Here is a 16767-nt window from a genome sequence, read left to right as displayed (position 1 = left end):
CAGGGCTCCAAGGGGAGGCCCTCCAGCAACAGCGAGTCTCCTACTCTGCGCAAGAGCGGCTCCGGGCTCTTACCCACAGAGGGTCTGTCCCAGAGACAAAGGCCTTTGTATCCCCTACGCAGCTGTCCAGCTGTCGCCGCTACCCTCTCACTCCCAGGCCTGCGATCCTGGCCCACACCGCACCACACCTGCTCCAGCCCCGCATACCTGGCAGGCTCCAGCGGGGGGCAGGCAGGGGGCCACGTGTCACTATGGGACTCCAAGGCGTCAATGAGCCTCTTCCGCAGCGTCTCCACATCAGCACCAGCCACTGGATGAAGACGGACATGGGGGAGGGGGCGCATGAGGAGGGAGCAATCATCCCAGCGGCCTTGTCAGCTTTGCTGAAACAAAGGGCCCGGGGCACAGGCTAGTTCTGAGAGAAACAGAGCATGGGTCAGTCCTTCTCTATTAGAGCAGTGCGGTGGGGTCTTCTTCTGTGGCCCTAAGTTACACGAGAAGACCCATCCCTCAGAGGGCAGGAAGGAGCCCCTTGGCCTGGAGCCCGTGAGTGCTTTTCCCCGGAGGCTGTCTGCTCTGTCCCTCTGGATGCCAACCCCATTTTGACATGACGGGTTAGCCTGCGTTCATGGCGACCCTCCCCTCTTCCCAGGACCCTGAATGGAGCAAAATAGAAGGGTTTCTTCAGCCCCCTTTTCCAGAAGGCACCATCCAGGCTGGCCGGGAAGGCCCCAAGAAAACACAAAACTCCATTTCCACTTAGGAAACTGTTTACCCTATGGACCTTGCTGGGCTCTCCTCACCTCAGCAGGAACCCAACAGAAAGAAAAAGAAGATATTGATAACAGAAGGAGACCCACCTGGCAATGCTGATCCTGAGCCATTCTTGGAAAAGGCCTTAAAGAACTGGAAGCAAACACACAGGCCAGAGTCAGTAACACACGGAGCTAAGACTCCCACACAGGGGCCAGAGGGGCTGCTCACTAAAGAGGCTGACTTCGGGCAAATGACTTAACTTTTTTGAGCCTCAGTTCCCTCGTCTGTAAGGAGAACAGGGAGGTATCTGCTCCTGGAGCTGGACGCTGATTCCTGTCCCCACCGTCTGCGCATCCGATCCCCACCCCCATGGCTCTGACGCACCCGGCGACACGCAGGAGCAGCCTACACACTCCACGAGTGGTGGACGGTCTCTCCGACTTGAAACGAATGAATGAAAACACTCATTGCATGACTGAGTGGATGAGGCTGACTTAACTGACGAAACAAAGTCATTTCATATGTCCCCCAGGGAGCGTCAGCTGCCCTCTGAGGCAATCTGTCCACCACCACCAGCGGCTGGTGTCTGTCCACGGAGAACTCCCAGCCTGGCTCGGCAGACTCCCCGTGGAGGGAGGGGTCTCCAGGTCAGGTCCTGCTGAAGGTTTCGCCTGAGCCCCTGCAGACACAAGTCCTGTTACAGACAGGTCAACTGAACTCATCACTTTGTCCCCTTTTCCCATTTACAGGACACTCCGGGCTCAGTCTGTCACCTCCTTGGGCAAGAGGACAGAGAGAACAAAGACAACTTGTCAGAATCTGGGCTTCTGCCTAAGTGGAAAGACTGCTGCCAGAGCTCTGGCCTGTGCTCTCGCGGGTTCAGGAGGGAGTACAGTTCAGTGGTCCTGACAGACAGACAGACAGCCACCTAAGTGTCTGGCAGAGAGTCTGCGGGCCGGGAAGAAGACTCTTCTGAGATCTTCTGGGGCCACCTGCAGCCTCCCCGGACATCTGCTGCAACGGCATGGCCATCCTTCTGGACTTCTCCCGAGCTGGTGGTTGAGTGCAGGCCCCGGGGTCTACCGGACCTGGGTACCAGACCTGGCTCTGCCATACCCCTGCAGCGTGACCTTGGGCAATCCCATCTCATCTTTAAGACAGGGATGGCGCCATCACCTCAAGGAACTGCTGTGAAGACTCAAAGATGATAAGTCTCCAGTGCTTGTGGCTCATGCATACAGTAGGGGATCAATACATGTTACCTGCAGGGTGATTATCACCCTCTTCCCTTGTTCCACCTTCTAAATGCTAGGAAACTCTGATCAGGGGCACCTGGGTGGCTCAGTGGGTTAAAGTGTCTGCTTTCGGCTCAGGTCATGATCCCAGGGTTCTGGGATCACGCTGCCCCCGCATCAGGCTCTCTGCTTAGCAGGGAGCCTGCTTCCCTTCCTCTCTGTCTGCCTGCCTCTCTGCCTACTTGTGATCTCTGTCAAATAAATAAATATAATCTTTAAAAAAAAAAAAAAGCAACACTGTATTTATTTGTATTTATTTAGTCATTTGTAGGCAGGACACGAAAATCTGGACGTCACCGGCCCACCTTCCCGTGTCTTGTCACCTGCAACCTTCTCCTGTTCCCCCGGCCCTTACCCGGCTCCTAAGTCCTGCTGTTTTATCCTCTCTTCTTAGACCATCAATATAAACTTTTATTCTGAGTGGAAACCATCTGCTGATACGTGCCATGTATATTTGTAATAATATCCTTTGCAGTCACTGAGCAAATTTTGAGTGAGATTATACGTTACCCTAACACTTGTAAAAATGCTCACAAGTTCCCTGAACGGTGGGAATTCAGGGTGGACCCGCGCAGCTACAGCTGTTGTTTTCAGCAGCGCGGTCACTTTTCTCGGCCACCACAGCCTCCCCCGGATCTGAGCAGGTGCCTCACTGCAAGGGGGGTGGTCTTACCACAATCAAAAGGCAGCCTGCTGGCCCCTGGCTGAGTGTTCTGAGGGCGGTCGGGCAGGAGCCCCAGCAAGACTGACCCAGAGGAATGCAGGGACTCGGAGACACAGTCCTTGAAGTGCAGGGTCACGGGAAGTCCTCCCGAGTCCTTCCATGTCCCCCTGGGCTGTCACACACAGAAGCCTCCCATCTGCCTTCCAGAGGGACGACTGCACTGGAGCTCTGGCTCCCACTTCATGTTCTAAGGAACTTTTTCCTGTCCATTAACCTCTCTTTCCCCTTTCTGCCAACAACTTCCCTAGGCCCGCAAGTAGATTCCGATCCTTTTAATCTAATTTCTTTTAAAAAAAGGAAAAAAAAAGGGACAGGAAGGGCCGACAGGTGGGAATCGAGAGACGCCCTCCTCCCCGCTCCAGTTGCGGCACGCCCCGACTCCCTGGGCTGACAGATTTCTCCAAGCAGTGTCTGCTCCGCCTCTCCAACTGCCCCTCTCTGACCCCACTGTCCCCCCCACCCACTTGCTTTCTCTGCCGGGTCTCAGGGTGGCATTGCCTACCCTTCCCACATGGCCGGGTCTGCCATGTTTGGTACCACATATGCCGATGTGCTCCTTCTTGGCTTCCCGTGCCACCTCCCTTGATTCATCCGGCACCGACCAGGCCAGCTTGGCTACCTTCCCGGCCTTCCCCTAGCCCTGTCCTAGCCGCTCCCCTGACTCCTTTCCTGTCTACTGCCCCCATGATCTCTTGCCCCAGTCGCTCTTACTCCCACGTATCAGCTCAACACTCTTCTCTGGGAAGTACTGTCACAAAGTGTGTGTGTGTGTGTGTGTGTGTGTCCATGTTTTTGAATGAGGGAGCAAGTAAATGAGTGAACAAACAAGCCTACTGTTTGTCTTCCTTGCCAACATCATGTACTTGGTCTAAATGATTTGCCATCAAATCATTTGTCTCAAGCCTTCACCTGTCCTAGACTTGCTTCCTCCTGGTGCTCTCCACACCAGTACCAGCCCCCCGACCAAGACCAAGTCATCCCTCCCCCAACCTGTTTCTCCATCTGTGTTCCCTGTCTCACACCATGTCCTCCCCGTTAACCAGACCAGCTTCTTCTCCCCCGCAACCTCCATCTGCCAGTCAGAGGACAAGGTCTATGAATTTGACCTTGTGATTCTTCAGCAGTGCTCTGGGCCGGCTGCCTTGTCCAGACCAGAGCTTACCACCTATTTCCTAGACTAATGCAACAGTCCCTACCAGTCTGTGAGCTCAGAAATGTTCATCTGCTCCGCCTTTTCATTCTCCAACTGCTCCTCATTGCATTTTGCTTAGTGGCACCGTTCTAGTCTGATCGTGTCCCTCCTCCTCAAATCTCTTCCACGACTCCCCATTACTAGTGAATAATGTCCAAACTCACTGTGCTCAAAGCCTTCCAGGATCTGACCCAAACTCTGAAACACCTTCCACTGGCCTTCTTTCCGACACTTCGGCTACGATGGGCCTGGAACCTGAACTTTCTTTCCTTTCTTTCTTTCTTTCTTTCTTTTTTTTTTTTTTTTTAAGATTTTATTTATTTATTTGAGAAAGAGATTACAAGTAGGCAGAGAGGCAGGTAGAGAGAGACGGAGAAGCAGGCTCCCTGCCGAGCAGAGAGTCTGACGCAGGGCTCAATCCCAGGACCTAGTGATCATGACCTGAGCTGAAGGCAGAGGCTTAACCCACTGAGCCACCCAGGTACCCCGAACCTGAACCTGAACTTTCTTGAGGACAGGGCCACACTTCGGCATCTCGGCAAGCTCCACAGTGTCTAGGACACGGAAGTACTCACAAGACATCTGTTCAGTCCAACAGAGAACCCCTCTATCCTTTGATCACCATAGATGCTCATGTGAAAATCATATTAAAATCTAGTCAGGGCACATTTTTGTCCTCCTATTAAAAGGCATCCTTCTTAAGTCAGCTGTTGGAGGCGTGTGCCTCCCCAGGGGAAACCACCACCACTCCTTGGGAACAGGTAATTAAGATGTCAGCAGTGAGTCTTTTTTTTCCAGGAGCGGTTGTCACCGGGACCCTTTCCCTCCATCACTAGCGCCTGCCCTCCCCAGCGCTGGTGCTGCTGGAAGGCCTCCACGGCTCCCCAAAGGCACGAGGTGGGTCTTACCAAACTGTCAAAAATCAACACCAATATCAAGGAGCACCTGCCTTTCTAGGAGTCAAGGCTGAACGGGCAGCGTGCTTCCCAACAGCGACCATCGATGACACGAGGCCCAGCTTTTAAAACAAGTTCCAAGGAAAACGACCCCATCTCCGAACAGCTTACAGTGAGCCCAGGAGGATCCACACGCCTAACCATTCTTACGCTGGAGACTGACTGTGGAGGAGGCCGGAGGACAACAGGGGGCTGGGGGGCCCATCTCCTTCCTCCAGAGAGAGGCAGAAGTCACCCCCTAGGACCCCTCCCCCATCACAAGAGCCACATAAGGTAACAGCCGAGCCTCTGTACCCCCAAAGGGTATCCACCTCCCAGCCCTGAGTTCAGGGCCCTGCCACAGCCCTGCCTCAACCCTCCCCAGGAGCCTCTGCCCCAGCCAGACCAGCCTTCTCAACTTGTGACACACTTCTGCCCACACAGGGCCTCTGCTCTTCCCTCCTCCCCGGCCGGCATTCCTCCCCTCCTAGCCCAGACCCGTACATCCTCCAACACCGAGTGGAAGTCCCTCCTCTCTGAGGGAAAGGGCTCAGTGAGCCCAGGTGAGCTCCTCTGGCATCTACCGCATACGGATCCCTCACCGCCTGCCGGCCCCCGGCCAAGTACTCACTCAACTCACTCAACAGCTGCTGATGGACAGACAGACGGACAGCCTAAAGGCAGCGCCCACAGAGGAGCTACTGGGAGCTCCACTGGGTGACTTAGGGAGGAGACAGGACAGCGGGAAGGAAGCCGAGTTAACTGAACTCCAGGTAATACCACACGGTGTCTCCTCCCTCTCGCGTGTAAGACCTCACTTCACACTTGGCAACAATCCTATTAGGTATAGATACTATCATCCCACTTTTTACAGACGAAGGAAACTGAGGCCTGTCGCCGAGGCACTGTTAAACCCTCTGAGTCACATCTAGTACATACAGAAGCTGTGGGGCCAGAATTTGAACCCACATCAATTACCTAAGGATCTTGCAAAGGGGAAACTTCTGTCCTCTCCCACCCCAGCGCTGATGCTTTCTGCAATCTTAATCCTGGCTGGGCCTTTGGCTACAAGGGGTCCTGATGGATGACCCCCTGAGGGCGCTCCTGTGGCCCACGGCAAGGCCCCTCCCCCAGAGTTCCAGCCTCTAGGTTCCCTAAGCGCCAGCCGGAACCTGCGGCCAGCTCCTCCCTCCCTGCCTCCCCCACACCTTTGTTTTCTTCCGGTCTGAAGGGCCCCTGACACAGCAGGCCCTGCAGGGCTGGGTGTTTGCTAAACAGGCTGGGCTAGTGAAGCTCACTGCCTGCAAATGGTGACAAGGGGCAGGAGGCGGAGGAAAGGGACAATGACACATGTACCTGGGGGTGGCCCAGACTCATGTGTGGGTCTGTCTCCATGATACCAGCAACACTCTCTCTTCCCCTGTTCAGCGTGTGCCCTCATCTTCGAGTTCTCACAGCCTTTATGCATAGGAGTGAAGACCGGCCCAGTCCCAGGGGCGCAGCAGACAGGGCCACAGGGCTCTCTCTCCAGCCCACTGGCAGCCAGGCCGACCTGGAGGGCCTGCAATGCTTCCCAGGGAGTCCAGCCGTGATGCCCACAGGCACGCCAGACTCTCTGGAGATCTGCATCTGTTTGAGCAGCCTTTTGCAAACATTAGAAGCAACCTAAACTGTAGCATCAATTTAGTGAGTTGCTAGTATTTTTTCAAAAAAATTAATTTAAAAAATATATGGAATAGAAAATAGCAGCGTGTACTGCATTTAGAAAGAATATCGGGCGCCTGGGTAGCTCAGTGTGTTAAAGCCTCTGCCTTCAGCTCGGGTCATGATCCCAGGGTCCTGGGATCGAGCCCCGCATCGGGCTCTCTGCTCAGTGGGGAGCCTGCTTCCCCTTCTCTCTCTGCCTACTTGTGATCTCTGGTCTGTCAAATAAATAAATAAAATCTTAAAAAAAAACAAAAAAGAATGAATATTGTTTTATGAAACTTTCGAGCTGGTGATCACATACAAACCAACTTCTGGATCTCTCTGTGAAGAGTACGTATCTTACTCGGTCGTGCCTTAGAGCAGAGACCCAGCCGGCTCTAGAAGCACTTGGCCCCTGGGGTAGAGGCCAGAGCACAGGGCACTGAGGGCCTCTCTCGGCTGAAACTGAACTGCCAGGCCCAGCCAGGCACTGCCCGTGTGGAGGCCGGGGAAGGTCCAGACGACCGGCTCCGAGGCCTCCCAGCTCTCCTCCCACAGCCAGCGGGGCGGGGCAGGACATGATTAATCATACGTGGCATTCGGGCTGCGTGTGCTGCGTGACTTGGGTAGGCGCTGGGAACTTGGGGACCTCCCTCACACCCACCGAGCCCCGGTCTCTCCCAGGTAGAAACACCAAGCCTCGGGTGCCAGGTCCCACAGAACCCGCCTCCTCCCGCCAGATGTCCTCACCCAGCCCTGGCACCAATGCCCGTCCCATTCCCAGGGGGCTGGACCCCCAGGGCCAATCTTCGCTGAGAGAAGCAGCAGCCTGTGAATGAGGACTCTTCCAGACACACTGGTTTTCCCACAACTTTTCACACAGGGCCGCTCACCCTGGTTCAGCCAAAGCAACAGAGATCCTCGTCTGCCCCCGGAGAGTAATTTGGAATATTTTCAGTTACATGTTTTGGGACTAGGATATGGCAAAGCAACTGCCCTGCCAGGGAGGTGTTTGACTTGAAAGAGATGACTGATAGGCCGTCTCTCTCCTGGGACCTCTAAGTGATATGGCAGGACCTGTTTGCCAGACCAGCCTGGTCTCGGCTAAACCTGGGGCCTAGGACTGGCCCCAAGTGGTAACAAGAACGTTGGACGGAGCCCTCTCAGCCTGTGGGGATCTCGAACCCAGCAGGATTTCACTGGGCATGAGGAACAGAAAGGTCACATGGAGTTCAAGCTGGACATTCCTGCTGGAGCCTGGCTTTCCAGAAAAATTCTCTTGGAGTAATTAGGCTGAGATCCGGCTCATGGTTCTGCTTGGAACTTGAGGACCCTGAGCTCAGATATCTTGTTCAGGGGACAATACTTGGCAATTTTAGCTTTCAGAGGCCTTTCCGGATTATTCTTAGTGGTTATAGAAGAAATGCTTTTCTAGATGCCATTCTGGTAGAAGGAGGCTAATTACAGCTGGAGGTAGGGAGAGAGGTTCTGATTCTTTAATGTGGAAGCAAACTAACTGCATTACAGCTGGGCCTGAGCCCTTGGAAGGGCACCGAGTGTAACTGCACAGCCTTGCCCTTCTCGGCTTCCCAGAGCCTTGGAAGTTGTTTAGATGGTAATTAAGCTGTCGATGCCCCACAGTGGGCAGGTTGTCGGGCAAGGCCTCACTGGAGAGCTCACGCTACTTTCAGCCAGAGCCGGGGTGACAGAGCCCTCATGTGCTGGGTGTGATGGCTCCCGTGACGGGGATCCCTGCTGCCTGAGGCGCTGGCATCTGACCACGGGGTGAGGCTACCCTGACAGGTCACTTCTGAGCTACTTGGATTCAAGGCACTTGCCTGATGAGGAGGAAGCTTGCTGGTATTTTCTGGAAGATCATCAGGCCTCCTGAATCTGATCTTGACTGTGAGAGGGTCACAGCCCGAATTGGGGTTTATAGGGTGAGAGCAGGCCTCTAAGGCTGGGAGAAGAGGCGCTTGGGAGCTGCGGGATCTCACCAGCCCAGGCCATAACCACCTCACAGCTCAAATCACAGTAGCTGAAACCAGCCCATCATAAATACCCTCCCCTGTCCCTTCCTTTTTAAAGGGCAGAACTTGCCAGACCCAACGAACCTCCCAATTCATGCCCCTGTCTGCCACTGTGGCAGGGGTCTCATCAAGCACGGGGACAGTGCTCCAGCGGCTGTGACCGAAGCTGATCAAGCCCAGAAGCATGGGAGGACCCCATGGAGCTCCGGGGCCGGGGGGGCATGGGACAGCCGGCCACACGCTCCTCCAGCAGCACGCCTGCTCCCCGCCCCCCGTCACGCACCCGCACGGTCGGGAAGCCGGGGATGTTGAAGTCTCTGCAGACGGCACTGTTGGTCTCATCAGCACAGTCCAGGGCAGCGAGGTTCAGGGCGGGTCTCCAGTCTGAAAGGAAAAGAAGAACAATGAGGTCAGTAAGAGGGGCCGGCACCTCTGCCTGCTCGCCTGCCCCGTGCCGTACTCCAGCCACACCAATGCCCAGAGCACCTGCCCTTGGGGCTCGCCCGAGGAAGGTCATCCCTTCCTCAGGAACGCGGAGATGGTCTGGTCATCCCACACTCAGTCCGTGCTTAGGACATGGCTAAGTAGCACAGGGCGGGCGCTCCTGGGATGGCATCTGTGTTTCTCCATTATTCTGGGGGCGGGGGGCGAGGGGCACGGAGGCTGCAGGGGCTGAAGAAAGACGTGAGATGAGCTTGAACCCCCGGGGACCCCTGACATGGCCTCTGTCCCTCCTGCCCTCTAGAGAGCATCAGTTCCAGAAGGGGGAAGGTTTGCAACTCCGAGTGGATGCTCGGGAAGGTACTGGCAGTCAGCCCCGCTTGCCCGGGTGGCACACAGGTGCCAGAGAGGGAGGCAGGGAGCCCCAGGGAGGGAGGGAAAGGCACCTGGAAGCAAGGGGCCACCGGGAAAGAAGCCCTGAGGCCAGAGTCTGGAAGGAGACAGATGAAAGGCTCCCTGAGCTGCCCGGGCACCCCGCTCCTGCAGTAGGCTCCAGGCTGCTGGCCTCCCTCCACTGAAACTTGCTGGCAGAGGAAATAATGGCACCATTCTGGGCCATGGCCCAAGATCTGTGAAACAGAAAACCGACTTCTCTACCAGGCAGGCCCCCTGAACCTGGGTCAGGGGCCCCTCGGGCACCTACCAAAGTTCCCTGTTACAGCAAGCCTGCTTCGGCTGGAAGGCAAGCTCCACACACACCGTGGGGTGGTGACGGCCTGGGCCCAAGGTGTGGCTCAGAGCTCTAACTGGGTGCGGACACGGGGTAGGCCAGCCGCAGGGACCAAGGGGAGAGACTGACTGCAAGCTTGTCACTTAGCTGACGGGGGGGCCCGCCTGGGTGAGCGACGTGTTCAGGGCCCTGCTCCGGCCACCTCCATGGTTACAAGCCTGTCTGTCCCTAAATGCCTCTTCATCGTTGCATCCCTGCCCGGCCTCCCGACAATGCAGCCCACACTAGGTGACCTCTGACCACATGACACAGTCGACCCAGGCCAGGGCCCAGCTCCCAGCAGCTCCAGTGCCAGAATGGGGTCTCCCAGCTCTGCCCCAGCCTAACGGGTCCAGGCAAGGGCTAAAGGTGAGGCACATGAGAAGAGCTGCCTAGGTATAGGGTTTTGTCCTGGATCACAGGCAAGAGAACCCCAAGCCGCCCTTCTGTGGCTTCTTCCCTGCTCAAGGGAGGCCCAGGTCACCCCCTACGGCCATCTGGCACACTCTAGACTTGGCTCTGTCTGTCCTGCATCTCGGGCTCTGGTCACCTTGTGCAGGGACCCTCAGGAGAGATCTGGCACCTCTCAAAAGAGTAAGTCGATCAGACAAAAGGGTGGAAGGGGCACAATTTCTTGTCCTTCTACCAGCGAGGGCCGCCGGCAGTGGTCTCACAAAGCCACTTGGCTAGGTGGCCAAGGACTGAGGCCTCAGCTGCTCCTGTCCTCTCCAAGAATACAGGCCACCATCCCTGGTGCCAGAGTATGCCCCTGCCATTGGGGCAGGAAGGCTGAAGGGGCGGGGAGGGGAGAGAACAGGGAGCTAGCACTCAGGGGGTATCTACAGCATGCCCTAGATGACCTCTCTCCACTACTGTCCCTGGATGGGGGTGCGCACCCTCCCCCCCGACTCTACAAAAAGCACTGAAGCCTCCAAGTTTTCCAAGGGCCCGAGACTCAAACCTACTTCTCTCCCTCACCCCCTCGCCCGAGGCAGGATATTACCCTTCTATTTTTGCTCTTTGATCACAACCTACCCCATGCAAGAGACAATGGTAAAAACACTGCTGTCCTAAAGCGACACAGGACTCTAACTCAAGCACCCAGTCACTGTCAGCAACTCGGCTCGTAGATGACGTTAACACACATATGGAGAGTTGGCGAAGAGTTCGTTGTGCCTAACTTATCTCATTTAGTGTGCAATGACCCTCCAGGGAGACACAGAAGCTATTTTCTCCAGACCTGCTTTCCTCCCCTGAGAAAGAACCACCCGAGAACCATGCCCGAGGTGTACTGCATCAGTGGTGAATCTGGGATCTGAACCTCTGGTCTCAAGACGGCCCAAGACGGAACAGCAGAGCTACTCTGCCGGCTTCCCAACCAGGAAAGCCAGGGAGGGTGGGGCAGAGTGGGGCATTCCTAGTTGGACCGGGGGAAGGGATGCCTGGGAAAATTAGCCCCTTGCTCCCGGGTGGCTCTTTGACTCCTTATCTTTCTTTATACCTTGATTCCCTGTCCCTCTGTGAAATGGAACTGGTGCCTTTGCTTACCTGCCCCAGGTACTGTGGCAGGTGGGGGGAGTAGGCTGGGGCCAGTCAGGTGCTGAGAGTCCTGGCTAAGAAATGTTCCTCAGGAATATCAATGTCAATACCTTGATAAGCCATAGTGACAATGAACAGCTGGTTTGCTACTAATCACCATGGGCCTGACCATTCATTCTAGTCCTGGTACACGGAACGGAGAGCTCCGTTCTCTGGGCAGTCCACCAGTAATGCAAAGCTGCAAGTAAGTGAAGTGCGCTGCTGTCCGCGGGGAACAGAACTGGGCAAGGGAGGCTTTCTCAGGTGTCCGGTGACTTACACATCACCACCTGCAGGCTTAACACCTAACATTAGCAGTATCAGCCCAGCCCTACTCTTGGGGAGAAAAAAGTCTCCTGGTGCAATTACCGCCCTGGCAAAGTAATTTCTCTATTACTCTATTAACAGCAGAGGAAATGAGCACATGGAGAGGGGAAGGGTGGGGACATCTATGGTCTCTGGGTGGCGAGTGAGGAGACGCCCTGGGGGGGGGGTCACGGGCTCCTTCTGGAGTCAGAGGCAGCATCCCTGCCCCCACACACCACTCCAAGAAGGGGCATGGACCCAGAGTCACATGACTTGCTTATAGCCAGAAGTGGCCACCATGAGCTCCACATGTCTCCTTCCTGCGCCTCATGCGTCCAACGAAGACCAGGATAGATGGTCTCTCCTGTCCTTTGCAACTCGAACAGACACCATAAGTCCTCCCCATGTTAAGCAAGCTCCTATTAAGACAGAGGCCAGATCCACCCAAACCAGCAAGAACTAGTCAAGTGGTGAGAACCAGACCTCCATCCAAGGCTCTAGGAGTCCTCCCGACAGGGGTTAGCCAGTCCCTGCCGTCAGCACAGCATCCCTTCCTCCTGGCTGCAGACTTCTGAGCAGTGAGGTCATGGGATAGACAAAATGCCTTCCCTGGCGTTCACACCTGGCTGACACCCCAGGGCCGAGTTCAGGAGAGCCAGAGCACGAGCAGCAGGCTTGGTCACTACATTCTCATTAGGACTCCTGTGAGGGTCATACCATTGGCCTGCATAAGTGTCCATTGGGCTCCTACCCTGTGCCAGGCTCCGCACTAAGGTATTCATAGGGGTACAAGAGAGGTGGCCTACACCGTGGAAAAGAAAAGAAGGCAAACCACCACTGTTCAGTGTTACCCCAAACATCCACACCTTATAAATGCCGTCTCCGTGGCTTGGCAGAGGGCACTTTCCCAGCCCAGAGGACTCCTCCTTCACCCACCTCTCCACCTGCCTAGCTTCTAGAGCCAAAGAAACGGGCTCAAGAACCTCCTCCAGCATCTGTACAATCTCGGGCGGGTTACTCACCTGTTAAAAACAACAGCAAAAAACCCCCACCGATTGCACAGGTATTTTTTCATAAGGTGTATATCTATGCGCACTAGTGGCCTGCAAAGGCCCATACGCAAGTGTATAAGGCAAGTGTGTAATAAATAACTGCCTGAATGAAGGTCTGGTGACAGATTAGCCCTCTGTGACTCTACCCTGCCCTGAGCTCCGACCAGAAATGGCTGAGCCACTCCTTTGGCCTTTCCCGAACACGGCTTCTCCTTGCTGCCAATTCTCAATTCTCCCGCTGTGTGTAGCTCATTTCCCAAACTGCAATGTAAACAGTGTTCTGCACATAGAGGTCACTCAACAAATATTTATGGATTGATTAGCCAGTGAAAAGTAATGAAGATTAAGATGAACACAATCAATTTCCCAAGCATACGGTGACACAAGAAGAGCTGTCCTGGATTAGAAAGGGATGACCAGATCTTTAGAAGCCAGCGCTCTGGCCATCGGGACAACCGCCCCAGAGAAGCCGTCCCACAAGTCACTGAATAAAGGGGCCCTAGACAGTCAAGATGAAATGCGAGGCCAGCCGGGCAGGGTTGCAAAATGTTTCTCCCCACCATGACCCTCCACACTCTCAGTGTTCCTACCCCGGACGCTCTTACCATTGGCAGAAGGCGGGGGGCACACTCCAACAGGCCCCAGAGGGTGTCCGAGCCCTGTGCTGGCCCACAATCATTTTCTCAAAGAAACTCAGTAATACAGAGATGATGTGAGAACAACCCTGGCTTCCCAGCAGGGCCTCGCCCTTGGACTGGAGTTGGGGGGGGTCTCTCTAATCACAGGCTGATACCAGATCCAGCGGCTGCTCTCCCCCTCCTCCCTACCCCAGAGCCAACGTGATCTTGTTAAGGCCGTCCCTGCGGCTCCTGGGAGACCTCCGGCTTCCTACTTTCCACTGACTGTGGTTCATCTCTACAGACTTTGGTGCGTCCACTGTCCTTCCTGGAGACTGAATTTCGATTTGCATTTTTTAGGGGAAGACTGTCACTCCAGGCCCTAGGGCAAGACCCCTTTTGGAAGTGGCAACCCTCACCCAGGAGTAAGCTGGGTCAGTGTCTAGCTATGCAATTCACTGGAAAACTCTGGGTTGCAAGAGGTCACACACATGAGTCAGCTGGAAGCTAACCTTCCCTCCAGCATTCTTAAGATAGAAGAGTCTTCTAGATTAAGTTCATCTGCAGCCATTAGAGACCTCTCATAGCCTCAAGGTGGAAACGGATCTGGGGATTTTTGTGATTTTCAGGACCACAAGGTCCCCTGAACACCTAATGTCCCCTCAGGTGTTCCATGTCCATGTTCAACACTCTTCCTCCCCCTTGCCCTGCCCAGATGTGTCGGTATCACTGAAACAGTGTGAAGAGCGGCTGAGACATGGCACACTGAGGTGATGGGACCAGAGAAGCATGCAGACATGGCCACATGTACACTAGAGATAAAATGGTTCATCTCTTTTGTTAAAAATAACTTTCCAGGACCACATGGCTAACAGATGTATACATCTTTCCATCTGGCCCTTTCAGTAACCATTATGTGAGCTGCTTGGGGGACACGGGAGCCTAACTTTGGAAACCAACACCTATAAGTGCACTATTCTACCATGAATGGTTGAGCTGATTAAGAAATACCAGGGGTGCCTGGCTGGCTCAGATGGCAAAGCATCTACCTTCAGCTCAGGTCATGATCCCTGGGTTCTGGGATGGAGTTCCATGTTGGGCTCCCCGCTCAGCGGGTAGTCTGCTTTTCCCTCTCCCTCTGACCTTGCCCCAGCTTGTGCTCTCACTCTCTCTCAAATGAATTGTTTAAAAAAGAAAATCTTAAAAAAAAAAAAAAAAGGAAATACCAACAGAGTAGCAAGGAAACAGCAGTTCCAGTTCTCTCTCAGGAAAGAGACCTATTCCCTAAGACCCCCACAGTCCTCATTCAGTGATCATTTTCAGTTGTGGAGCCAAGCTAGAGCCCTAGCTAGCACCACAATCAGGAAGTAGCTTCATTCAGAAGCAGCAAATCAGAAACAAATCACCACCACCACACCCACCAAACACCCACTATCTGGGCTAGGCAACTGTGTGACACCACAGAGATCCTCAAATTCTGGAAAGGAAACTCGGAGATAATGCATGTCACCTACTTACCCAGAAAGGCGTCAGACGTACAGGAAGCACTTGTACATATTTACTACTGTTATGACCATATTTTTTCAGTTCTAAAGGTTTTTGTCATTGTTGTTTTAATTTACCATTTCTGTAATAGCGTACACTTTCAAATCTCTATACATTTAGTGGTCTTGTTATCTCTCTACCCCCTCAGGCTGTTAGTAAATGAATGGTATGTCTCACAATTGAGGGCTTAGAATCGAAGATGCGGGGTGCTACGGGTCATGCCAGTGAACAGGAACACGGAGCAAGGGCAAACACACACCAAAAGGCTGCCTTCAGTCAGGCCTCTGGGTTCATGGGTTAACACAGAAGGGTCTGAGACAATGCGTGGCCAAGGGGAAGAGAGAAGATGTGGCCCAAAAGCTAAGGAGCTGCAGGCAGCAGGTCGGGAGAGGCCTAGAGCCCACACAAGAACACTGTCTCCAAAGTAAAGCTGGGAAAAAACGTCTATGGAGCAGCTGGGTCAACCAGCCAAGGGGTTGGCAGAGGGAATGTCAGTTCCTTTTCTCCCCAGCACTGATCCCACAGCAGCCTGGGAACTCGGCAGGAAGCGACGCGGGTCCCCAAGAGAGAGGAAGGGGACTGCCACAGGCGACAGCAGAGGAGGCCGTAAGGTGTCAGCAGAGCTAGAGGAACAAAGGAGAGGCCAGCGCAGGGATGGGGGCACCAAGCCGCCTGAGGACCCACAGGAAGTCAGAGCAGGTGTGAGGGCCCGGGCTGCTGGGAGTGGGGAGCAGCTCCCGGCACCGGCCAAGGGGAAAGAGACTGCGAGGCGCGGGAGCCAAAAATGGAGGTGAGGGCTGGAAACCGCGGGGGAAGTGCGAGGGCCAGAGAGGAAGAGATGGGCGGAGGCCCGGGGCCGGAGGCTGCGGGCCGGGTGGGAGAGACCCTCGGCTGGGCAGGTGGAGGGGGTCGCCCCGGGGGGGGAGGGGCGCGAGGAGATCCCCCCCACCCCCAGCGGCCCGCCCCTCACCTTTGACGTCGTTGGCCAGCGCCTTCCACGTCGGGGCGAAGGCGATGCAGTGGCCGCACCAGGAGGCGAAGAACTCCACGGCCCAGGCGCTGCGGGAGCCCAGCACGGCGCCGCGCACGGTGTCCGCCTGCAGCAGCGTCAGCGGGTCAGAGGACGAGTAGAGCGCGGAGCGCGGGGCCGCGCCGGCGCCGGCCACCCCCAGCAGCAGCAGTAGCAGCAGCGGCAGCCGCGACGGCGGCGGCCCGGAGCGGCAGCCGCACCAGCCCATCCTGCGGCGCGGCGCCCACCACTGCGCACCAGCTTCGGACGAGTGGGCGCCGGGCCGTTCCGCCGCTCCTCCGGCGTCCGTCGGGGGGAGGAGCCTCGGGGGCCCGCCCCCTCCGCGGCCCGGCACCGCCCCCTTCCCCGCCCCGCGATCCGCCGCGGCCGCGGAGCTCGGCTAGTGGGTTCCCGCCTCCGGCCTCAGCGGGCGGGGAGCGCCGCCGGGGCCCGGGAGCCCCCACCCCCAAGCGAGCCGGGCGTTTCCGCGGCAGAGGCCCGGACCGGTATTCCGGTGGCTGCCGGGGACTCGAGGAGGTCATTTGGCTTCTCACGAGCCCGGTACCTAACGGAAAAGGAGTAAGTTGGATCGATTCGTGCCGTACCAAGAAAGTTCTGGGGCTCCCTCCACGCCAAGATGTGAGTTAGAAGCAGGTGAGAGAGAAGACGAAGGTCTCCGGGGCTCTGATCATCATGACCCCGCAGGCATGACGTGTCCCCACACCGCGGAGGCCTGTGACCGTCCAAGGGCAACAGTCACGGAGGAGAAGCTCCCTCCCCGCCTTAAACGCTGGGCCGGATGGCGCGGCCACTGCGCGGCCATCGCGGTTTC

General features: G+C 55.8%; 1 protein-coding gene across 1 annotated transcript in view; it reads right to left on the bottom strand.

Annotated features, from left to right (window-relative positions):
• Nucleotides 1-16270, bottom strand: part of QSOX1 (quiescin sulfhydryl oxidase 1) — a 34880-nt gene extending 18610 nt beyond the window's left edge. Inside the window, exons 1-4 of the mRNA XM_082701742.1 lie at nt 15897-16270; nt 8902-9002; nt 861-906; nt 208-310 (exon numbers count right to left, since the gene is read on the bottom strand). Coding sequence (XP_082557868.1) covers nt 208-310; nt 861-906; nt 8902-9002; nt 15897-16164 — 518 coding nt within the window. The 5' untranslated portion in view covers nt 16165-16270. The remainder of the gene's footprint in view (nt 1-207; nt 311-860; nt 907-8901; nt 9003-15896) is intronic.
• Between the last annotated feature and the right edge of the window lie 497 nt (nt 16271-16767).

Source organism: Mustela nivalis, assembly GCF_964662115.1.
Source record: "Mustela nivalis genome assembly, chromosome: 16".
NCBI lineage: Eukaryota > Metazoa > Chordata > Mammalia > Carnivora > Mustelidae > Mustela > Mustela nivalis.
Note: the sequence above shows the minus strand (reverse complement) of the source record. Positions and strands in the feature narration are given on the sequence as shown.